Source organism: Lemur catta, chromosome 16 (genome assembly GCF_020740605.2).
Source record: "Lemur catta isolate mLemCat1 chromosome 16, mLemCat1.pri, whole genome shotgun sequence".
NCBI classification, from domain to species: domain Eukaryota; kingdom Metazoa; phylum Chordata; class Mammalia; order Primates; family Lemuridae; genus Lemur; species Lemur catta.
Window position 1 is genome coordinate 39,968,267 of NC_059143.1, and position 22,090 is coordinate 39,990,356.

The window sequence follows — 22,090 nt, forward strand, 5'->3', positions numbered from 1 at the left end:
AGAAATGGAATCCATTCAGAACCAGGAAATAAGTGATCTGGACGAAGCCATGTGATTTTTATTTATCTCTCTAAACTTTTCATTAATTATTTAAAGACTGTGCTTTGCAAGTAAAATTTTCTAATAAATTTGAATGATATATTTATTAAAATTAGCAGTTAATATGTTAAAGTAATCTATGGCACATAAGCCCTTCCTCATGTTATAACCTATTTCTTCTCTGTAACAAAATGCGGAGCAGGTGATGATATCTCCCTTAGTTACAGGCTGGTGAAAGACTGATGTTCAAGGCCAATTCAAGACCACAACGATACAGCTTCCTTTAAACTGTTCATTTGCAAAGGCTGACTTGTTCCCAGAGTGGATGTCCCTCCATATGTTACTTAGATAGGCTTTGCCAAGATAATGATGAGTTTTTAATTTAAAGATAAACAACTCTCCCACTGCAAGCAAATAAGTCCTTGGCACCATTCTCTCCACTTTATTCCCCAGTAACAATAATACTGCTTCACAAGGCAGAATCTTTTGCCCACTGGGTTCATGCTAAATAATTCAAGATTAGGGACTTGTTTTCCTTAATGATTTTATAGGATTTTTAAAAAGTCATAGCATGCCCCATATTGAGGTAGGAAAAAAAAGTAGAGCATCCTGACATTCACTGTTTGTAATGACACAATTTCTGTTTTTTAAAACTATGTGTAAAGTATGTCATATTATTCACAGTTTCTACACTGAGGAGAACTTAATTTCTAATAGGAATTGCTACTTGTGCAGAAAGAATAGCTGTAATAAGTGTGGGCATTGTTGCTCTGTTAGAAACTCATTTCGGTGACTTGCATTATGGTTTAGGAAGCCAACCCACTAATTTAGACTTGACTAAAGCTGTATTATAGGTACTAGAAACACTGTGATAGTAATCAGATTTGTGCAGTTATTATAGCTTTGGACCATTTTCGTAGATCTCTGAGAGCATGACAAAAGACTCTTCTTTACCAAATGAGTAAAAATAAATAAATAAAGCAGCAGCAAGGTTACAGCAGAAGACTTCAATCTGTTTGATTCCCCAGAGAAATTTACATTATAAACTCATTCACTCAAATTTATTGAATATAAGTTTTATGTGACATAGAAGCCTTCATAAGGAAATGAAGACCTGAAGAAATGGATAAAGCTGTGCATTTTTTTTCCAGATTTGATGAAGACATGGATAGTTGTGAAGAAGTGTGATTGGACAAAGTGAATCTGATCTAATGATAAACCACGAGGAAATTAGCAAGGTCTGTTTGTTCAGATTCTTCTCTGTGTCCCTGTGTCTCCAGAGATAAGGATATTCCTCTCCTCTCCTCTGGGTAAAAGGAGGGCCCCTCTTAAATGAGGATCTTATAGGGAAATGTCAAGAAAATCCTTGGTAGGTTTGATGACTTGCTCAGGGGACAAGACTGGAAGGTAAGAGTGACCTTCCTGCTTCTGCTGTTTTCTCAAATGCCAAGGTGCTATATTTTGCAGTAGCATGTTCTGAACCCCATCATAAGTATATACTTTAATAATAAATCAATTAAACATGATTACTTAAATCTTTATTGTATCCTTAATATTTTCCATCAAAAGCTAAGAGAAAGAAGGGAAAGAAAGGAGGAAGGGAAGTATAGGGAGGGAGGGAGAGAGGGAAGGAATTATAATGATTACAGTATTAGTCGGAGAACTTTTCAGTTCCGCCTGGATAGGGTAACTACTTGGATATAATGAGGATTCTGTATTTATTTACAGGTCAGAAGAGAGGTAGAAATTTTCAAAATGAAGAAATATGAAGCCATTTGTTAATAATAATTAACAAATATTAATAAACTATACCTTCAAAATTAGCAAGTAATAAAAATGTTTCCAAAGACACCATGAAGCATAACACTCACATATAGTTACACAGTTCAAGGATTACAGTACTTGGATGAAGTTATTATATAAATACATTACTTCATTCTGTGTTTACATACCTTCAAATATTTTATAGAAAACACTGATATTTCACATTCTACATTGAAAGGCTTGAAGCACCTTTCCTGAGAAAGCGTTTAAAATTGTACACCATAGAGGAAGAGCAAAGGTCTAAAGGGAATTCCCTCTTTAGGGTAACTAAGGTCTCTCATTATTCTTTTAATTGTGTTCTGCTTTCCTGATTATCAGTATGTTTGCCTTTCTGCAAGTCAGAGTTTGGTTTTACTCATAGGAATAATAAACTCCACCTGTAATGATGACGTGTCTCAAAATTTAAGTACACTTTCACAAGAGCACTAGACATATCATTCCAGTTCATGAATTCAAATTCTTCCTGGCTGCACACAGCAGCCATCTTTTTTTTTTTTTTTTTTTTTTTGAGCCGGTGACATAGAGATTTTTATAGAGGTATGGGCTCACAGCATTATGTTCTATTCTTCCCCCAGATATTTTAATTAAGCAATATTAATACATATCAAAAAGAAAATTAGTCACAAAGCCAGAGTGCACCGTGTGCATGCCTGGATGATTTTGTGTCTGGGTTACCTTGAGCAACCAATTTTTAATCCCAGAGCAATTGAAAACCAGTGGCTTCCTAAGGTGTCCTCAGGCAGCCACCACAGTTCTCACCTGGAGAATAACGTGGGCAAAGGAATTAACTAAAAAGAGTCCACTCCTCCTCGTACCCATAATTCAGTAGGGAATAACTCTTCTCACTAACAATGGATCAGGAGATGAATTTATGTTGTAAGATCTTTCTTATTATCCAAAGGTCAATTTTAAAATATATTGCTTGTTCATACGTATAATACACTCTACTCTTCCATTTGTACATTTAAAAACTATTATCAAAAGGTCAGAGTTGACCATCTTAAAACAGTCCCTGTAGCAAAAATCTGAAAACAAAATTCAGATTTTTTTTAAAGTGTAAAGCAGAATCTGTCTTCCATCAAGCAAAAGCACCTGCTTTCTTCACCTATTTGATAAGTTTCGAAGAGAGAGTCCTTCCCTTAAATACACATTTGTTTGATTTTTTGGAATGTCATCTTCCTGCAAAACTACTTATGTATAATAAATTCTATTCCATTACCAGTATTGTGCTATTTTAACAAGGAAGTCTGGGCTGTGCTTCAAGGAATAAATAAGACCCACATGGTTTTTATCAATCAGATCTTCAATGAGCCAGTTCATTTTCGTAGCCTGATCAACATCAAATATGGAGAGATGTCTTCGGTCTTCAATTCACTGTAGAAAACACAACACAATTATCAGAAATGAGCATGTTAAGCTCCAGTGATCATGGATGGACCACCACATTCTACTACCACAATACTACCAAAGCTAAACTAATTGCTTCGTTCTAAGAGAGGCTGTGAATTGATCTATTCTGACCAGTTCCCCATGAGATACAGCAGAATCACATTGCGAAAGCATTTGACGGAGGCAAATTCAGCTGGGTGTAATAGGACAAGAGCGAGGAAGACAGAAGGAAGTAGCAGAGAGGCAGAGCCTGTGACTGCCATTCCACTCGGTGAAGACAAGCACCAGAGTCAGGTGGAGGTGAGAAAACACAGATCGACTTTCCTCCAGCTGTTTTAGTTCTTCGTTTTTCTCGTAGCCTAAGCTTTTCTCACTGTGTGATTCTAGTATTTAAAACCACATACATGTGTGCATGATATGTGTGTAGATATGTGTGTATATATGTGTGTATATATGGAGGGAATGGGGCCAGAGTCCAAGGGAACAGTATCTATTAACAGATGAAAGGGAGTAAAAAATGTCCATCCTTCCTTCCCCCTCTTATTCCAAACCCTTCACCTCTTCCCCCACGGAAGTGACTCTACTTCTCTCCCTGCTTCTGAAACGTGGGCGTTTCAATTCCTTGAATACCTCTGAGGCTTCATTTCTTCTCTTTTTTAGAAGTTGCAGGGCTACTGGCCAAAAAGTTGGTAACTTAGCATCTGGAGGCCCAGAGATTTTAGGGGACTTGATTCATAATGGTTTCATCTCTAGTCTCTAATCACATACATCATTAGCAAAGTGAAACTCTGTTTCAGGGAGTTTTAAAGAGAGAGATGAATCTGCCTGAATTCCTAGACTGATGCTAATCGGAGTGGGTCTGATTTTCCACCCCAGGCACCGTGGCGGAGTTTCAGAAAGTGGGATTCTGCCCTAGAGGGAGAGACTGGGAAATTCAAAAGCTGCTAGAACAGGAAGTTTCAAATCACTTTTTAAATGATATGTGTAATTACAGACTATGTTTTCTTTTAAGTGATAATTTCATAGAGCTAATGGAAATGAGATTTGAGCCTAGATTGAAATTTAGATTCTGTCAACAACCAAAAAAAATTTAAACATTAAAAAAAATGACTTAGTTTCAACCATCATTTTGATTGCTTTAGTGGGTCATTATCATGGCTTGAAATCATTCATTATTAGGTAGTTGTTCAAGACAAGTACTTATTCTTAGTAATGCAAGAAATAAGAAGAAATGCAAAGAACTATTCCTTCCCTGGTGATATTTATAATTTATTAGATTTGAGAGATAAAGACATGGCAGTTTCAATAAATACGAACAATTCAGGATTAAAATGTCCATCAGGGGCATAAAAAATATAAACAACAGAGGAAGAAGGATAATAGGGGAGATGATCTGGAATGTCTGGAGAAAGTGTTTAAGTTGAGATAGGGCTTGTTTTAGGACAAAGAAGAGGAAAAAATTCTAACTCTATCTATTCATTTATTTAGTAATTATATGTTAGTCTTTGAGGATTCAATGATGAACAAGATTAACACAGTTCTGAATAGGAACAGGGAGACAGTAAACAAATGATTACATAAGTACTAACAGATTGGAAACTTTCTCAAGTAGTGGGTTGAATGTGAATCATGTTCAACAGAGGCTGTGAAGACGGGTGGGGGAAGAGAAAGACTTTACCTTGTAGAGACAGCCTTCGATACCTTTGTCCTAGGAGTTTCAGACCAAAGTGCCACCTTGCTTTTTAGTTCTTTATTCTAAAATTGAAAAAAAACAAGTGCAGAGATCAGATAGCCAGCACATCCATTAGCCACATCTTTGATTCTTCTGTTCAACCCACCACCTGCCTCACTCCTTGGCAGGAAGTTTGTTGTCACAGTAATTCTGTTAGAACACAGAAAATAGCCAGTGGAAAGTCACCAGATATTATCTCTGAAGACACAAATACACCCTGAAAAATGCATTATTTACCAACGGATTAAAATACAGGATTCTGATTTAGCATCTGAAATTCAACAGCTGAAGTGTCTGTGTGTGATTTTACAGTTTTTTAAATATAGACAGATGAAAAGAACTTTATGAAAAAACTTTATTAAAGAATTTTGTTAAAGATACCCACAATATTGATCACACGCTTATCTTTCTTTTGCAATCTCTTGATTATAAATCCCATAAAAACAGGCCCCACCTGTTCCTTACTGTACAGTTCATGGCCTCTTTAGCCTCAATGTTCTTGTTGAAGCCTTAGTTTCTTTATCTCTATACTAGTGGTAAATGATACATGTCTTGCCTATCTTGTCTAGATTGTTGGAAGAAGCAAATACCATATGATCATACTATTTTAAATCTGGGAGCACTCTCATAATTCTCGGAGATAATATAACAGTTAAGAAAAGGGTTAGAGTATCAGCTCTTTGTAAATCCTAGCACAGCCCCTTACTAGCTGTGTGACCTCATTTAGGTTACTTAACCTCTCTGTGCCTAAGTTCGTCATCTGTATAATAGATATACTAATGGCCCCTTCTTCACAGGTTTGAAATGAGATAAAAATATGTAAAGTGCTCAGCTCAGTGCCTGGTATAGATGTTAAGACTTAAAGGCGTTGGTTATGATTTTCTAGCCCAAGTTCTATCTTTATATCTAAAAATTGAGGCCCAAAGATTTCAACTGCCCAACATCCTATTCAGTGTCAAGTTGTGCCTGGAGCTGGTGCTTTCTCTACAACACTGCCAAGCAAGCAATTGCACTTCACAGGTCTGGAAGTGAGATGTAAAACACAGAAAGATCATGACCAAGGCTGAGTTGCCAGTTGGCTGCATTAAGAGGCCAGAGGTCTTTAAACCCAGGCCAGAGGGTATATAAAGGACATACCCAGATAAAGAGTCTGGGACCAAAAGGAAACTATGTGGAATGATGACAGATGACAAACAGCAACGTTCCAGCTCTAATCCCTTCAGGACACTAGGACTTAGAGTGTCATGTAATTAAAGTTTACAAGGTATTTTTCTAAGATTCCACCTGTGGTCTGGAGTCAGCCAGGAAGCCAGAATCTTCAGACACATTAATCATTTCACTGTAATATTTCAAGGGTTAAGCACTTCAGTTTCACCCAGGAAATGTGCTTCAGATGTGATAAATTGATGATAAAGATTTCCTCATATAATGAAGATAAATCTCCAGACACATGCAGGCACATATCATAGGCCAAGTATGTGGTCAGGAAAAAGTCCCCTCTAGACAGTACTTTACAAGTTATGAAGCAATCTGAAACACACTCTCTTGGTGACAACCGCCATTGGAATAAAAATATTCTGTAACTGGACAATTACATAGAAGCTATTTGGATTTTTTCCAGAATAAACTCATAGTTTCTCAAGTTGTTGAGTACCAAACCATACAAAAGCACAAGAGTTATTAGGTCAGACTATCTTTATTTGAACTTCTACGCCGATTTGTTCCATCTACCAGATTTAGGTATTTATTATCAGTTCATAGGCTTTTCTGATTTTTCCTTTAACTAGGACAGCGTATGAATGAGTTTCATTACATTGTTAGTCTATGAAACAAGTCACTGGCCAGAATAGATCTGCCATTGTTATGACTCTGTCCAAGGACAGTTTATTGACACAGTTTTCCAAATACATAATTTTTTACACACTTAATCTTTCAGCAACACACTCTTAAGAATTAGATTTTAAGGATGATGTTGATTACATAAAGTGGGATAATCTTCAAAGCTTAGAAAGTGGAGTAATTTCTGACAATTCATTTCCATATGAGCAGGTCATTATTGAGGAAGCTAGAAATGCACGGAATATAAGATGAATGCCAGCACTGTAAATTAAGACGATAAAAGATATGCAAAAGTAGAATGAAAGTAAACAATTTTGGTAGAATTAAGCAGAAATTATTTGGTGGTATTTAAAAGAGATTTTAAAAAATTAAAGGTTTAAAAAAGCACATAGAGTTACATGAGTAAATTTTATCCTCCATGAAAGGGGAACTGCTAGAATAGAAAGAATATTACAGAAAAAAGTATTTGTTTCCATGACTTGAAATCTAGAAGTAAAATAGAAAATATTTACTATACTAACTGTGACAATGACCAAAATAAATATAAATGGTCATGCAAACTTAATGTTATAACTATGCATTTTAAACACATATAGTACACAAATGTACATATATATTTCACACACACGTTTACACATATATACTCCAACACACATACATACTTATTTGATCATCCAGATAAGTAGATATTAGAGGGAGGCAAATGCTTCAAAGTCAAGGAGACTCAAACTCAGGTTCTGCCACCTGCTAGCTAAGTGATTTTGAACAAGTTTCTTAACTTCCCTGAGTGTCAGTTTTAACACTTGCAAAATGTAGTAAATAATAACTTTCTCCCGGAGTAGCTTTGAGGATTAATCAAAATGAAGTAGGTAGCATGCCTAAAAAGAGATACGTTTTTAGTATGAATGAGGAAGTGATTCTGTCTGTATGCTTTAGAAAGTTGATGTGTTTAAAAGCGTTGTTCAAACTCTAGTGACCATTTTTTATGAACTGAATCCATCCACCCTGTTATTTCATGAATTCCAAAATAGGTAGTAACCTTACATTTGCAGTACAAGATAGTTCACCCCTGTATATCATCCTAGTTTAAGAGATTTATAATAAAATATTCACTAGGGATAGACTAGAAATTGAATCACTGTGACTCAAACACTCACTGTATTTGTGTATTTTTTACTTTTTTAAAAACATGGTGTTGCTCTGTCACCCGGGCTGGAGTGCAGTGGCACAATGATAGCTCACTATAACCTTAAACTCTGGTTAATTTTTTTAATTATTTTTTTGTAGAGATGGGAGTCTCACTAAGTTGCCCAGGCTGGTCTTGAACTCTTGGCCTCAGGCAATCCACCCATCTCAGCCTCCCAAAATGCTGGGATTACAGGCATGAGCCACTGCACCCGACCCACTCTCTATATTTAGATAATGTGTTAAAATCAGATGCTCACAGATACCCTCCTGGACCCTCAATACTCTATAACTCCTCACATGTTTCCCTTCTTTCTCAGAGTACTAATGAAGTTGTGTATTTACTTGTTTATTTTCTATATCCTCAATTAAAGTGTAAGTAAGATGAGGTCAGGGACGATCTGTTTTGTTCATGACCACTCACCCAGCACTTAGAACATTTCCTGGTACATCATAGACACACTAAAATATTTGCTGAATAAATTAATGTGGTTTGGACTTTTTAAAGCTCAAATGGGCAAAGTAACATCCACTGCTGTGAAGGAAAAGCTTTACCTACTTCAGAAAATATTAATAAATTTTGAAAACATAAAGATACTCATCAGATACTGCTATTATTTAAAGCCCTTTTATAAAAGAAAACATTAGAAAACAGTGGCTTGGGTTGAGCTACACACAAAGAGTCTAGGACAACACTGAGAGGGGCCGTCACGTCACTGTGGAGAGTCTGCAGCAAACCAAGAGTTTTCCGAGAAGGAACAAAAATCTGTTTCCAGGTCACACCACACTTAGTGCCTAGTCAGAGATTATTTGCTGAATTTTGAACTCTAACCAGAGTCAAAATAGAAACAAATACATTTTCCTTGTCTAACTATTGGACCAAAAGGCCAACTGGACAATGTACAGTATCTGAGTTAAATTGACAGCTTATTTAGAGCATAAAATCTGCTTTGGGAATGATATCAATAAACAGACACAACTAAAGAACATAAAACTGAATTAGACACAGTAGCACCATTGATACCTTGACTCTGTGATGACAGCTGGCACTTGATTAGGTATGACCAGAGCCCAGAACCACAATGAAGTGAAGGATCTGAGCAGGATGCCAACTCTAAGACAACCTCTCCAATTACAACGTATTAAAGATGTACAATAATTAAAGCGGTGAGGTATTGGAGCCAAATCGACAGATCCTCCATTGGAACAGACTCAGTAAATTTCATCTAGAATAAATGGGCACTTTAAATGCATTCACTAGCCAGCAAGTTCCAGAGTGCAGGGCTCACTCATGTTTATTTTGTTCAATATTGTTTTCCTGAATTTACTGCCTCTATCATAGTAGCCACTCAATAAGTACTTGTAGAACTAATTACATAATGAAATGAATGAAAGTTTAAAACATTACAATACAATAAGCACAGTGTGATGCTGTACAGATTGTATATCTTTAATATGTACACACAGGTATGTAACAGGCACAATTCCACAAACACAGACATAGACAACTATGCTGTTGGTAACCATGGATGATAATTTTATGAGTGACTTTCTTATCCTATTTGCTTATTAACTGATATGAAGTGAAAGAATGTATGTTAGTTATGTAAAAAAGAAAATAAGAAATATATATAACATATAATACATGTGTATGTATTAATATATATAATAATATAACAAAAATATTGTATCCAGTAACATTTGCCAAAAAGCCACTTTGGCAGAAAGGCTGTGAAGAAATGCCTATAGAGAAGATGCCTTAAGAGGAAGAGGCTCCAATGTGACACAAATCACATAATCTAGAGGTCCCCTGATATAAACTAGGCAGCCACTACTGGGCACTGGAGTGAACAGCGGTTTTGAGCCGATTACTCCCCAGTCACTGCGTTTGCAGCTGCACGGAGCCGTGCGCAGTGCGACAGGCCCACACAACCCGCAGAGGATGAGCACCCAAGGAGAGCGTGAGGGCCCGTGGGCTCTGCCCTCCAGAATCAAAAGGGAACAGTGGTCCTCTGGGAAGGCAGATGGAAAACAAGGCTACAAAAATTACGATGTAAAAATATTCACAACCTCTTTATGTTATTATGGGTTTTCTTTTAATCTTCTGTTTGGGGAAAGCAATAGAACATGGTGATGGAAGGAACAGCGTGGCCGTGGCTGGGGGGACAGCGAGACAGCTCCCATCGGGTCTGCCCTGGGGAGGAGAAAAGTTCCAACAGATGAGGAAGGTTTCCAGCCGAAGTCAGAGCATCTCCTGTTCCTCGGGCCAGGAAAACACGGGAGGACGACAGGCAGGAAATCAGAACACTGAGAGACAGAGCAGAAAAGGTGACCGGGTCCAGGTGGCAACAGGGAGGACACACAGCAAGAAGCAGCGCTGCCAGGAAGGAGCCCCCGGGTCCTCAGAGGCACTCTACCCCCAGGGGCGCTTCCTGCCAGGCAGGGCCACCGTCAGCCCCTGAAAGCCATTAAGGGGATACCAAGAGGCAAGGGGAGAGTGAGTGGGCAGGAAGAAAAGCACGTCTTATCCCAGTAAATTAGAATGTATTATGCTAAGTTTTAAAACACTGAAAAGCAAGATCATTACAACAGGCTTCCGGAAGTGGGCAAGCCCGGAGGCAAAGCTTGGACGGGATGGATGTGGATGAAGAAAGAGGAGGAAGGAGGACACCCCAGGCCAGGAAAGAAGCGTGCGTGGGAGCAAAGGCAGGACACAGGAAGCCTGGCCATCTGGCTAGAGCGGAATTTACACCAGAGTGGCCTCGACCAAGCTTCCAATTCAAGTCCATGTTGAGAGAGGGTTATCAACCATCTCTCCAATATGTGTTCTAGAAAGTGTTCTAGAAAATGTGACTGAACCTTTAACAATTATTTAATAATATTTACTTAATATTTAATGTTAATCCTATTAAAAATTTAATAAGATCCTTAAAATACTTAATAATAATTTAACAATTATTGTCAGTATGAATACTTCCCTCCAGAGCTATAATTTCTTACACATGGAAGATGCACATACACTCACAAAAAGGTACTAGGACATACACAGAGACACATGCACATAGGCGTAGACAGACACAATCACGCACAATCACACGCAGACACTCACGCGCCTGTGCACATACAGACATACGTGTAGCGTCACACAGGCACGCCATCACATCCAAGCACACACACATCCGTATACAGTAGACAGGCTCACTGACACCCTCACACCCTGATAAACACATACACTCACACCAAAATGTAAAGCGGATTTCCTCCTTATCTGGGCTTCAAGTATGTTAACTTTTTCTTTGAGAGTTTCAATCCTTTTATCTTGTTCTTTCAAATCGTTTTTTAATTCTTCCACCTAAGAATTAGAAAACACAATTGGAAAAAATCTTGTCAGGCCACATGGAATAGTTACTTAAGTCAGAAATTGTACAGATTTCTGAGGTCAAATGATGTTCATCAAATTAAAACAATGACATCCCAAAGCATTAGCGGGCTCAGCAGGCGACAGAAAATTGCAGACCAAATTGGCACCTGGGGAGGAAAGCCCTCAGATGGTGCTGTCAGACACTCTAATCTTTGGGTAACCTGTTTACAACACATCCAGCAGGCATGCATCCTATGCAAAACAGCACTGGCTGTCTGTGGCTCAGAGACCTAACGTTCTCTCATCCTGCTGATGCAGCTGCTGGGGGACATAAGGCAAGGCCACCCCCCAGTGTGCAGAGGCTCCCTGAGGCAGAGGTCCTGTCAACCAGCAGCATCACAAGGTGAGCTCACTTTGCCAAGGGGCAATGTGGACTTTGTAGGTGGGGTGATGAGATGCAAAATGGAGCAGGAAGAGAGGGGACATGTGGATTCTAAGACCAACTCTGCCACCACCAGCTCTGTCACTGAACCACTCTGGGACTCAGGTTTCTCATCTGTAAATTGAGAGTATGGGATGCCCCAAGGTTCCCCTTGGCTCTCAGATTCTATTACTCAATTCTCTGGCTCTCTGGTGAAGTCATAGCCAAGTGTCAGGAAGGCATTAGAGATATTTGGGAGGACTCCTTTTGGAAACAAATATTAGGCAGTAACATAATTGCATAGAAGTCTGATTTTAAATTTAAAGCAGACCTCTAATATCAGATCAATACGTCTCTTGAAGTAGATCGTAAATACTCATACAGTCCACCGTCTACCCGGCTGCTGCCACAATCACCTCTTCTCTTTTCACTTGCCAGGATATTCTCAGAGAAGAGGAGCCAGGCTATACCCTACCCTAAAACATCTCCTAAATAAGTTGACTGTCTATAAAGTTGTGAAAACAGATCACTTCTTGCTCAAGAAAAGATTGAATCTCCCGATCAATGAAATCTTCTAAAAAAACAGCGAACATAATCTGGCTCTGTACACCTTTTTTTAAAAAATCACCAAAACATCTTTTAAAAAACCAGTTAAGCACAATTTCCCAAACTATCTTCATTGAGAACATGACGGGTGTTGGCGTTCCAGACAAGAGTGAGCACGGAAAACAGAGCCATGTTGCATGACACACAAAAGGATATGCCAGTGGGGAGAAAAATCTCATTACAGCTTCACGCTGTAAACATACCATCCACCAGAGAAATACACTTGATTAATCTGACCTCCTGGATGACACTGCGCAGATTCTGATGCTGGGAGTGAATCACAAACTGCAGATGAGAGATCTGCTCCTGGAGAGTGGAAATCTCCATTTGAAGAGACTGGCAACTGGGAATGCAAAAAAAGAGACAGAGAGATGGGAAAAAAAAAAAGGATTTGCTCACACATTCTAACAGCTCTTTCTTACTGCTTGTGCCAGGCCTTCCTCACACTCTTCACGGCTACTGGGCATCATGTGGGTAAGACCACAGGGCCCCATACGCTGCAAGAGACATTCTGAAGATATATAGCTATGAAGGAGGCTCTGATTTGCTCAGATGTGAATTTGAATGAGAATCAATACATGTCAAATGCTCCTCTCTGGCCATCTGTGACTCCCTCTAGCAGGTAGCAGAGTCAAGCTGTATTGAGTGGGCTGAAGCACTTACAGGTCTAAGTCATCTTGCCTATGAGCACCCACAGACCTGGCACCCATTAAAATTCACAGATAATTACATGGGAATAGCAGGGTCAGAACATGAGAGCAGGAAAGGAGATTTTTACGTACACATCAGAAACCAATTCCTATTGATTCGGGTTTAGCACATGTTGTGGATTGTGTTTGACTTTTGGGAGGGGGAGTGGGGACTTCCTACCTTTGGTAATTTTACTTCCTATAAGTAGGGAAAGGAAAAGGAAGAACAAAGAAAGAAATTAAATTTTAGCTAACATTTTTTGAGTCCACATCAACCACTATGGGAAAAAAAAATGGGTCAAGTTTGAATTTAGATTATTCATACTTCCTCAAAGCTCCATTTGGGTAACTGGAATTAATTGTACGGCTGTTGGCTATTTCTCTTCTGGGCAATTTATTAGTGTTATGAAGCAACATGCATTATGGCAAGACCACCAAGCTTGGGAGCATTGTGGCCTTGGAGAAGTCATGCAAGCTTTGCCCTTGTCCAATGCAATCCAAATTCTGTATTTTTATAGCTTCTACATATTTTACAAAGATCATGGAAATTCATATAATACACCAGAACATATTCTCATTAGAAAAAATGAGTTATGAGCTTCCATTTTGTTTTATATCATATAGTAAAACATTGCTTCTCAAATTTAATATTCATCAGGAGATCTTGTTAAATGCAGACTTTCATCCACTGGGCTAGTATAGGGCTTAGGACTCTGCATTTACAGCATGTTCCAGATGTTTCCATGATGTTGCTGGTCCACGGACCATGCTTTGAGTCGTTTAGCACTAAACAACTAAGAGTATATCAATAATAACTTTTAGTTCTGTCTATAATATAGTTTCTCAAAATCAAGTAATTTGCAGGCAACTTGCAATACTTAGGCATTCTTTTAACTTTTTTCCCTCTTTTGGCTTTGCATGAGAGAGCTATAAAAATGTTTGGTTTACTGTAGAAAATTAATTTCTATAAAACTGTAGAAATCCTTGCTCAAGTACAAATAATATATAATGATGGTCATTGATATTTAATTAACCTGTGTAATTAAATAATTTGTCGTATTAAAGTATAATTATACAACATATATGTCACAAAATATATGTAAAAGAAGATTCATTATTGTTTGTAGCATTAAAAGAATGGAAAAAAATCTAGATGCTCATCAATAGAAGACTGAAAAAACAAACAAAATATGGTACATCCATGCCACTTCTATTTGACATACACATATATATCCCAGAGATAGATCAATAGACTTGATTTATAATGAAGGTGGTTCTATAACATCTTGCAGAAAGAATGATCCTTTCAACAAATGTTGCTGAGACAACTGGATAGTCATATAAAAAAAGAAAAATAGAAAGAAAATTGATCCCAGCCTCACCTCACAATAAAAACAAATTCCATGTAGACTATGAATAAAACTATGAAATAAACAAACAGAAAAAAGCTTTTAGAAGATTATATAGAGAGCATCGTCATGAATTTGGAGTAGAGACAGACATTTAAAATATGACTCCAAACAGTATTACCTATAAAGAGAAAGATTAATAAATTTGACTAGATAAAAACTAAAAACTTTTAGTTCCCAAATTAGAGTGAATAGGATTGCCTCAGAATATTGGCAACACGAATGACTAATAAAGACACTGTATCCAGAATATATAAGGAACACCTACAAATCAATAAGACAGACATCCCCATAGAAAAATTAGAAAGTAACATGGATAGGGACTTCACAAAAAAGACTATACAAATAGCCAATAAACATATGAAGACACTGAATATCAATAATATTCAAAGTAGTACAAAATAAAGCCATACACACATTTCTCTACACAACCACCAAAATAGCTAAAATTTATTTAGCAAAACTGAAAATACTAAGCCTTGCCAAAGATTTACAGCAACAAGAACTTCATACACTGCTATTGGAAGTTAAATTGGTATAATCATCTTAGAAAACTGGCATTTTCTACCACAGTTAACTGATGACCTGTAATTCCCTTGCTAAGTATATATACAATGTGCACACTAGGAGAGAGACACAAAAATGTTTATGGAAGCTTTATGCACGCTGAAATCTGGAAATAATCTAATGTTCATCAACAGTAGAATGGACAAGTAAATTATGGTGTATTCACACATATACCTTAGAATTATGGATAACTGCAACACCTTGAATGAATCTCAAAAACATAATATGGAAGAAAAGAAGATAGATACATGGTGCCACTTAGAGAAGTTAAAAATAAAAACTACATGAAAATAAGCTATTGTGTTTCGGGATGGATAAAGAAAAGCGGGGAAATGATTACAATAAAAGTCAAGATAGTGGTTACTTTCAGGGGAGAAAAACTGAGTTGGGTTTGGAAGGAACATGGCCTACAGCATAGGAGGCAGGGCCACGTTAGGAAATCTCTCAATGTTTTGTTATTTTGCCCCAGGTTTTGTTTAAACCAAGGTATTCGCTTTGAAACAGTCCATTAAAGGGTATATTTATGTTCTGTGCACATTTCTGTAGGTGTGTCATATTTCAAATGCATTTTCAAAATTTTTTTAAACATAGAAAAGACTTTGAAGGGATATAGGCTAACCAATTAAATGGTTGTTATCCCTGCATGATTGAAATCAGGAGAATTCCATTTTATCTTTGAAGATTGCTATTTTACCTTAAATTTTTTACACAATGGGCTAGTATCACTTTTGAAATAAAAAAAGCAATCAACATACAAAACCAAGCCATTTTGAAAATTCTCAGAGAAACAGTAGATTAAAAGTAGAGGATGCACTTCCATTAAAACAGCAGCTCTATTTCAACTGGTTCCATAGAGTCCTGGAAGATTACACTACAAGCAATTATCAAATTACGAAAAGTTATGAAAGAAATATAGATTGTCAACTCAGGCTGAAGGAGGACTACCAGTCCATTGTTTTTCTAGTCCACGGTTCTTGGGAGGGAGCATTTGAAAAGAAATAAGCTGGATGCCTGATTCAGATGAAAACGTTTTGTGCCCATAGAATTCGAACTGAGAATAGCAGCGACTCTCAGCCCTGGCAGCATTTCTAAAATTCAAGTTCAGGGAAGGGCTGTGTCAGCACCATCAATGTTAACGTTAATGTATCAACGTTAACGTTAGCTATCCCTGGACTCCAAGTTCAGAGGCTTCCTTACCAAGGGCACAGGAGCCTGAGGAGATTTCAGGACCCCCAGCAGATGGAGCTCGCCCCCCGCCAAGGACCGGGGCGAAGAGCGCTCAGAGCCCTCCAAGGAGAGACCAGACTTTGGAGGTTTGCAAACATTCTGACCTGCGACCGGTGAGAGGGGCTCACACCTGCAGAGAATCTTCACGGGCAGGGTGTCCTCAGAAGTCAAAGGAGATTGGGAGCACTTGAGAGGCATGGCTGAGAATTCTGGGGGTGATGTTCGGAACCCCTGGAGGGTAGAGATGCCGAGAACATTCAGAGGATGGGAGAAGCCGGGAGCCTCAGAAGGGAAAAAATACCCAAAAACCTCAGGCACTAAGAAAAGATGAGCTGAAGACAATAAGGATCAAAACAGCACAGAAGGCAGAAATCTGGCCCACAGCTGGTGCTAAAATTCAGAATTGCTCCAGTGAGGAAGGAAAAAGAAGAAAAGTAAAAAGGAGGAATGAGCAGCAATGACCTACTTAATGGTCAGACTCAGGACTTCCCTGGGAAATAATGAGAAAGAACTTGGATGCTTTGCAGCAGCAAGCCAGCTTTGAATATGCCTGAAATGTAAAAACACCGTGAACTGTTAAAGTGAGTATTGAAAATGGTTCTCACTGTGGCTATGACCCAGAACCTTGGAACCAATGAGAAAAAGAGATGGCTTTAGAAAGGGGGGTGGGATTGATACTATGCTACCAAAAATACCAAGCTCAGAAAATTTTCCTTGAAGGTATTACCATGGAGTTCACTGTAAATAAATACAAATTTGAAAGCGGCCTCAAGATGGAAGGAAAGTATTTCCAGAAGCACTCTTGAAAACACAGGGCTTTGGGGCTTAACCTGTCTCCATTAAGACACTAAAACAGTGACTAAAGGTGGCCTCAGAAACCCTCTATTGGGATCATTTGATAAATATGAAACCTAGTCATATTTAAGGCCTTTAAGTGTGAAAATATATCTAAATAAGCTGCCACTCGAGCTTCCTCTAAGCTTTGTTATTTATCTTTGCGTTAAAGCACTCAGTCTTGATAAAGAGGGACACAGGAAAACAGGAGGAAGAACGCATGACAAAGGGCCAAGTCTAGAAAAAGGAGCAAAGCCCTTGTGACCAGTGTCTGAATCTAGGATTCATGCTCTGCCTCCCAAGGGCTCAATATAATTTTTAATCAAAGTTTTCCTTTACAGTGTAACTGAATACAAAAGAAAGTAAACGTTGACATTAAAACAGAATTGAAAAACTTCCAGGTTCTGAGAAGATGGAGAAGACATACTTTTCCCTGTTCTTCCCACTAAGCACAACTAAAAGCCCTGGGCGTGGTACAGAAACCAGCAGAAGATGACTCTGAACGGTGGTGAGAAGGAGGCAGACTGGCTCAGGGACCTGGGACCCAAGGAGCAACACAGTGGTGAGTTCCCGGGTTTTCTTCTTACTTCAAATATCCCAGACTTGGAGCTGAAAAGGACAGCCTGATTATGTCAGTAGGAACAGGCAAAAAAGGCCCCAACAAAAATAGAAAAGAATCTGGCCCTACCCTTTCCAGGGAGGAAATCGAAGCTCTCTTAATTCTTCATGGAGAGAGGGTGAAGAGAATACCATTTGGTTCTCTTCCTGTTTGATTCCTTAGCATTCAAGAAAGGAAGGCCCCACCCACTCAGGGGCCTCTTTTTTATGGCCATATTTATCCAATCTTAAACTAACAGAAATCCCCTTTATTTGTGGTAGCTTACCCAAGTCTCTACTGCTTCAAGCACAAGAGTCTAATTCATACTGGTTTCATTTTCTTGTCACTTAGCGGAGTGAATACCTCTACACACAGCTCATAAAAAGCAATAAGCAATAAACAAGTAATCACAAATATTTGTGATACCTACAATCTGTAAAAATTATGTAAGCCTAAATGTTCAAACACCTTTCTGGAAACACAAAACATCCATTTTTCTCAAAAATCTCTAAAGCTTCCTTAAGAGTTTGAAGAATTCCTATAACAGCTGCTCACATATAATAGAACTAAAAGACTAGATCAGTTTGTTTTTTAAAACAGTTACACTGTTGGCTCAAAGACTGACAAAAGCTCCATCAACAATAAAAAATAATCATTTTTTAAATAAAAAATCAAACTCAGACTGCCTGCACTCTTAATGAAAGACATACTATACAAGCCAGTAGTTCTGCTACATGGAAAAGCTGTATTTAAGAAAAAAAAAAGCCAAAGATTTACTTAGAATTAAGTTATGAGTATTTGTAAATACTTCCAAGATCTAAGGATGCTTTCTGTAGTATTTCCTTCATTCTCTACAGAGATGTGCAGTGCCACAAAACTATCTTAGAAGTCCATATTCTGGGGCTATCTGCTTGTTACAGGGAAGAAGATAGTAAAATTAATAACTTATTGGTATCCCAGTATACCGATATGTTCCAAATATCTGTGTGCAATTGCTAGGGTCAGTCCATTTCTAGACTTTGGCATACACAGTCAAAATTCCATGAGTATGAGCCCGACAGAAGGCACAACTTATGAGGACAGATGAAAAGAGAGAGACAATGAGAAACGAAAGGGAACAACGGGGAAAAAATTAAAAGACAAAGAAAGAGGGATGTTTGAGCATATATCAGTGAATAAATAAATGACAACAAGAATTGATCCATAATGGTGCCTGATAGTCTAGTGAACAATAGATAGTTCTAGATGGATGAATTAAGATCTTGAAATAGATTTGACTTTGAACATCATTATATCAGTACATCAGAATATACAATCACTGTGGTGGGCTTAGGATAAAGAAAAAAAGAAAAACCTCAGAAAGTTTCTCTCCTATGATGTGAGTTATTATGAAATAGTCCAGAGGCTTTTTCTAATAGCAGCTGAGTAGCACTACAGTCATGGTGATAGCCACAAACCCGCCCCCACACCCAGCATAATAAGGACTATGACTGCTTGTGAATTATGAGTACTTGTAAGTCCAAAGTACCAATGATGTTTTCCATGGTACATCCTTCATTCTTTACAGAGTTGAGGAGCACCATGAAATTATCTTAGAATTCCACTTGCAGGCTGGCCAGTTTAATGCTGCTATAAAAGAGACTCATTAACAAAGACAGAAGTATCAGGGAGTGAAGGCCTCTCCAGCATCCTCTTTAGCACCCAGGGTAAACCAGGCTCATTCACTCTACAGAAGGATTAACGCTCCCACGAGTGCCCCTGCACCCCCAGTGAACTCTGCCCCCCTGATTCCTCATGGAAGAGGAAAGACAGACACGTGACTGTTAATGCTAGGAATTAGACCTTCCCCCTGCACTTTCAGTCATCCTGTTTCCTTGGGGGATGGAAAGCCGCCTGTTTGCTGGCCAGTGTACCAGGGGAGAGAAAAGATATAAGGAACTGCTTTTATTTAGGAGGTAGATTTGCAAACCTTTTAGTACACGTAGGGTTGGATTTGAGTTGCAGCAGCTTGTTTTCCAAAGACTGTTTTCTTTCTAGTAGTGTTTTCTTTTCCTAGGAGAAAATAAGATACAAATTTTGCTTATTTGCATGAGACTACGTATGTGTGTGTTTGGTAAGGAATTTTTCCTGCAATACTAGAAATATGGCCTTGGCTAAAGAGTTAATTTCATAGGAGCTGTTACAGCCCACCCCCAAGGGAGCCTGATGAGGCAGTCTCCTGTGTGCTTTAGCAATAGCTCAATGATAGGTCAAGAGTAGCTGTCTTCACTCCCTCACCTGCATGGAGGCCTTTTGCTCCTCTTCCAGCCCACTGCTGAGATGTGGCCTGGGCAGCTCAACCTTTCCTACCAGCGTCTCCCCATCCTATCCCAAACAGCCTGCTCAGCCTTCTGCTCAGCCTTCGCTAGGCATTGGCGCTCCTGCCATTACACCTGCTTCCCCAACATTAGACTGATTTGTTGGTATCTAAGGACACGTGACACCTCTACTTGCTCACATGGCATCCGTCAGAAAGTAGAAAAGCAGTAAATGTATTTTTGGTGAAGGATCAAAGCCACACACAAGGTAAAATTGCTTCCTAATTAGGATACAGGAGAAACTATGGCACTGAGAAAGACTATCTGAAAAAACACCTTAATTATTAAACCAAACTCTTTCCATTAAATAAACAAACAAACAAACAAACAAACAAGTCCATGAACAATCAAGCTGGGATGATCGTGTACGCTTTATATTTGATGGAAATATGCTGAAAGTGGAATGGACATCAATTTAACACATTAACTGCTCTGTGAGTTGTATTTAAGTCACACTAGTTTTGAACCCGGGGCCTCATGAAGCACGTGTAACTCATGTCTTTTCACCTTGGGAGCCTCATGAACTATTTTTCAAGTGGCATATAACTCACACACAGAAAAAAATAAAAACTAACAAATTTTTTCATTAAATTAGAAAGGATCATGTTGTTTTCAAAGTTTTTATTCTTTTTTTGTATAACACACCATGGCCCCAAGGAAAAAACATTTTTTTAGTGGGGCAGTCAATGATAAATGATTTAGGAACCAAGGATATCATTTTGATCTGGCATCAGAGAGGATAGGGGCACGGTGGAAAAAGTTGTGAACTAGAAACTGGAGGATTGTGGCATAGTTTCTGGTTCGTACTGTCTTCATTTATAAAATGATGAGGGGGAGCTAGGTGATCTCAAAAGTGCCTTTGAGCTCCAAAATTCTAATAGAGCTAAATCAATGACACTAGAAAACAAATATGAAGTAACAGAATTGCGCTGCTAGCAAAAGGAACATATGCCATATTAAAATGCTCTTATTGGGCGTTTTCTGCTGGCTTATCACTGTGTTTATGGAATTCATTCTCACTGCATTCCTGATTAAAGTGGGACAGATGGTGAAGGTTTTAAGTAATGTGTTCATTACCAGACCTCATACCAGTAATGGCCATTTACTGGAGCAGCGGATTGTTCAAGTGAACAGCAAATAAATCCTTCTCCAGGGGGCACCTACTACCAGGGCAATATTTATCAACCTTTGTGAGGATGTTCATTTCTAATTTTCACTTCTTTTTTGAGTGCATGTCTTTTTCCTATTAATGTAAAAGGCTCAGTACCCTCCTCCCCTCATTCTGACATGCACTCCCCTCCCGAGACACCCTTCCCCCACAGTCCATCTTCTATCTCCTTAAACCAACAAGATGTTGCTGCGAAGTTTTGCTTCTTATAGTCTTATTTATTTGCTTGTTTGTTTCATAAATATAAAATATCTTTAAACCATATTTTTTTAAAACAATAAAACTCCTGCACATTGCCCTTCTCCTCCATCCCCACTCACCTCCACCTTCCAGAGGTTCCAATAGGCTCCACTCTAGGAAGTCACTAAACTAGAGTATTCTAGAAGGTTGCTGCATGGCTTTGCTGAGCCATGGGCATCCTGTCCACTTACTCTGTCCCAGAGCTCCTAGAGACAGCCCACAGTCGTGGGTCAAAATCTAGACAGTTCTGCAGAAGAATGGGCTCAATGTGAAAGATAAAAACAAAACAAAACAATTATCTAGGCAGGAGATAGGCCATCACTTCTCAAAAATGCCCTGCCAGCATCTGAGCCACTGAACTTTATTCTGAAGTACATTCCCCTAACTCCAACGGAGACTTCAGCCTCCTGAAAGTGCCCCTAGGAGAATGAACAAAAGGAGATCTGGGAAGTTCTTTGAGCCCCACACAATCCTAACATACTACATTGTAATCTCCACAAAAAGAGCCTGTATCTGGTTCATTCACATATACATATCCAGCCCCTAGCTCTGTGTGGCACATGGTAGGTGATCAAATATTTATTGACTAAGCATTTGGGTACGTA

General features: G+C 38.6%; 1 protein-coding gene across 2 annotated transcripts in view; it reads right to left on the minus strand.

Annotated features, from left to right (window-relative positions):
• Positions 1–1,867: 1,867 nt before the first annotated feature.
• CCDC68 (coiled-coil domain containing 68) overlaps positions 1,868–22,090 on the minus strand; it is a 38,786-nt gene continuing 18,563 nt past the window's right edge. For both annotated transcript variants that reach the window (XM_045527334.1, XM_045527333.1), the window contains exons 7-11: positions 19,690–19,772; positions 12,634–12,739; positions 11,277–11,360; positions 4,931–5,007; positions 1,868–3,237 (exon numbers count right to left, since the gene is read on the minus strand). In XM_045527334.1, the coding sequence (XP_045383290.1) occupies positions 3,180–3,237; positions 4,931–5,007; positions 11,277–11,360; positions 12,634–12,739; positions 19,690–19,772 (408 nt within the window). In that variant the 3' untranslated portion in view covers positions 1,868–3,179. The remainder of the gene's footprint in view (positions 3,238–4,930; positions 5,008–11,276; positions 11,361–12,633; positions 12,740–19,689; positions 19,773–22,090) is intronic.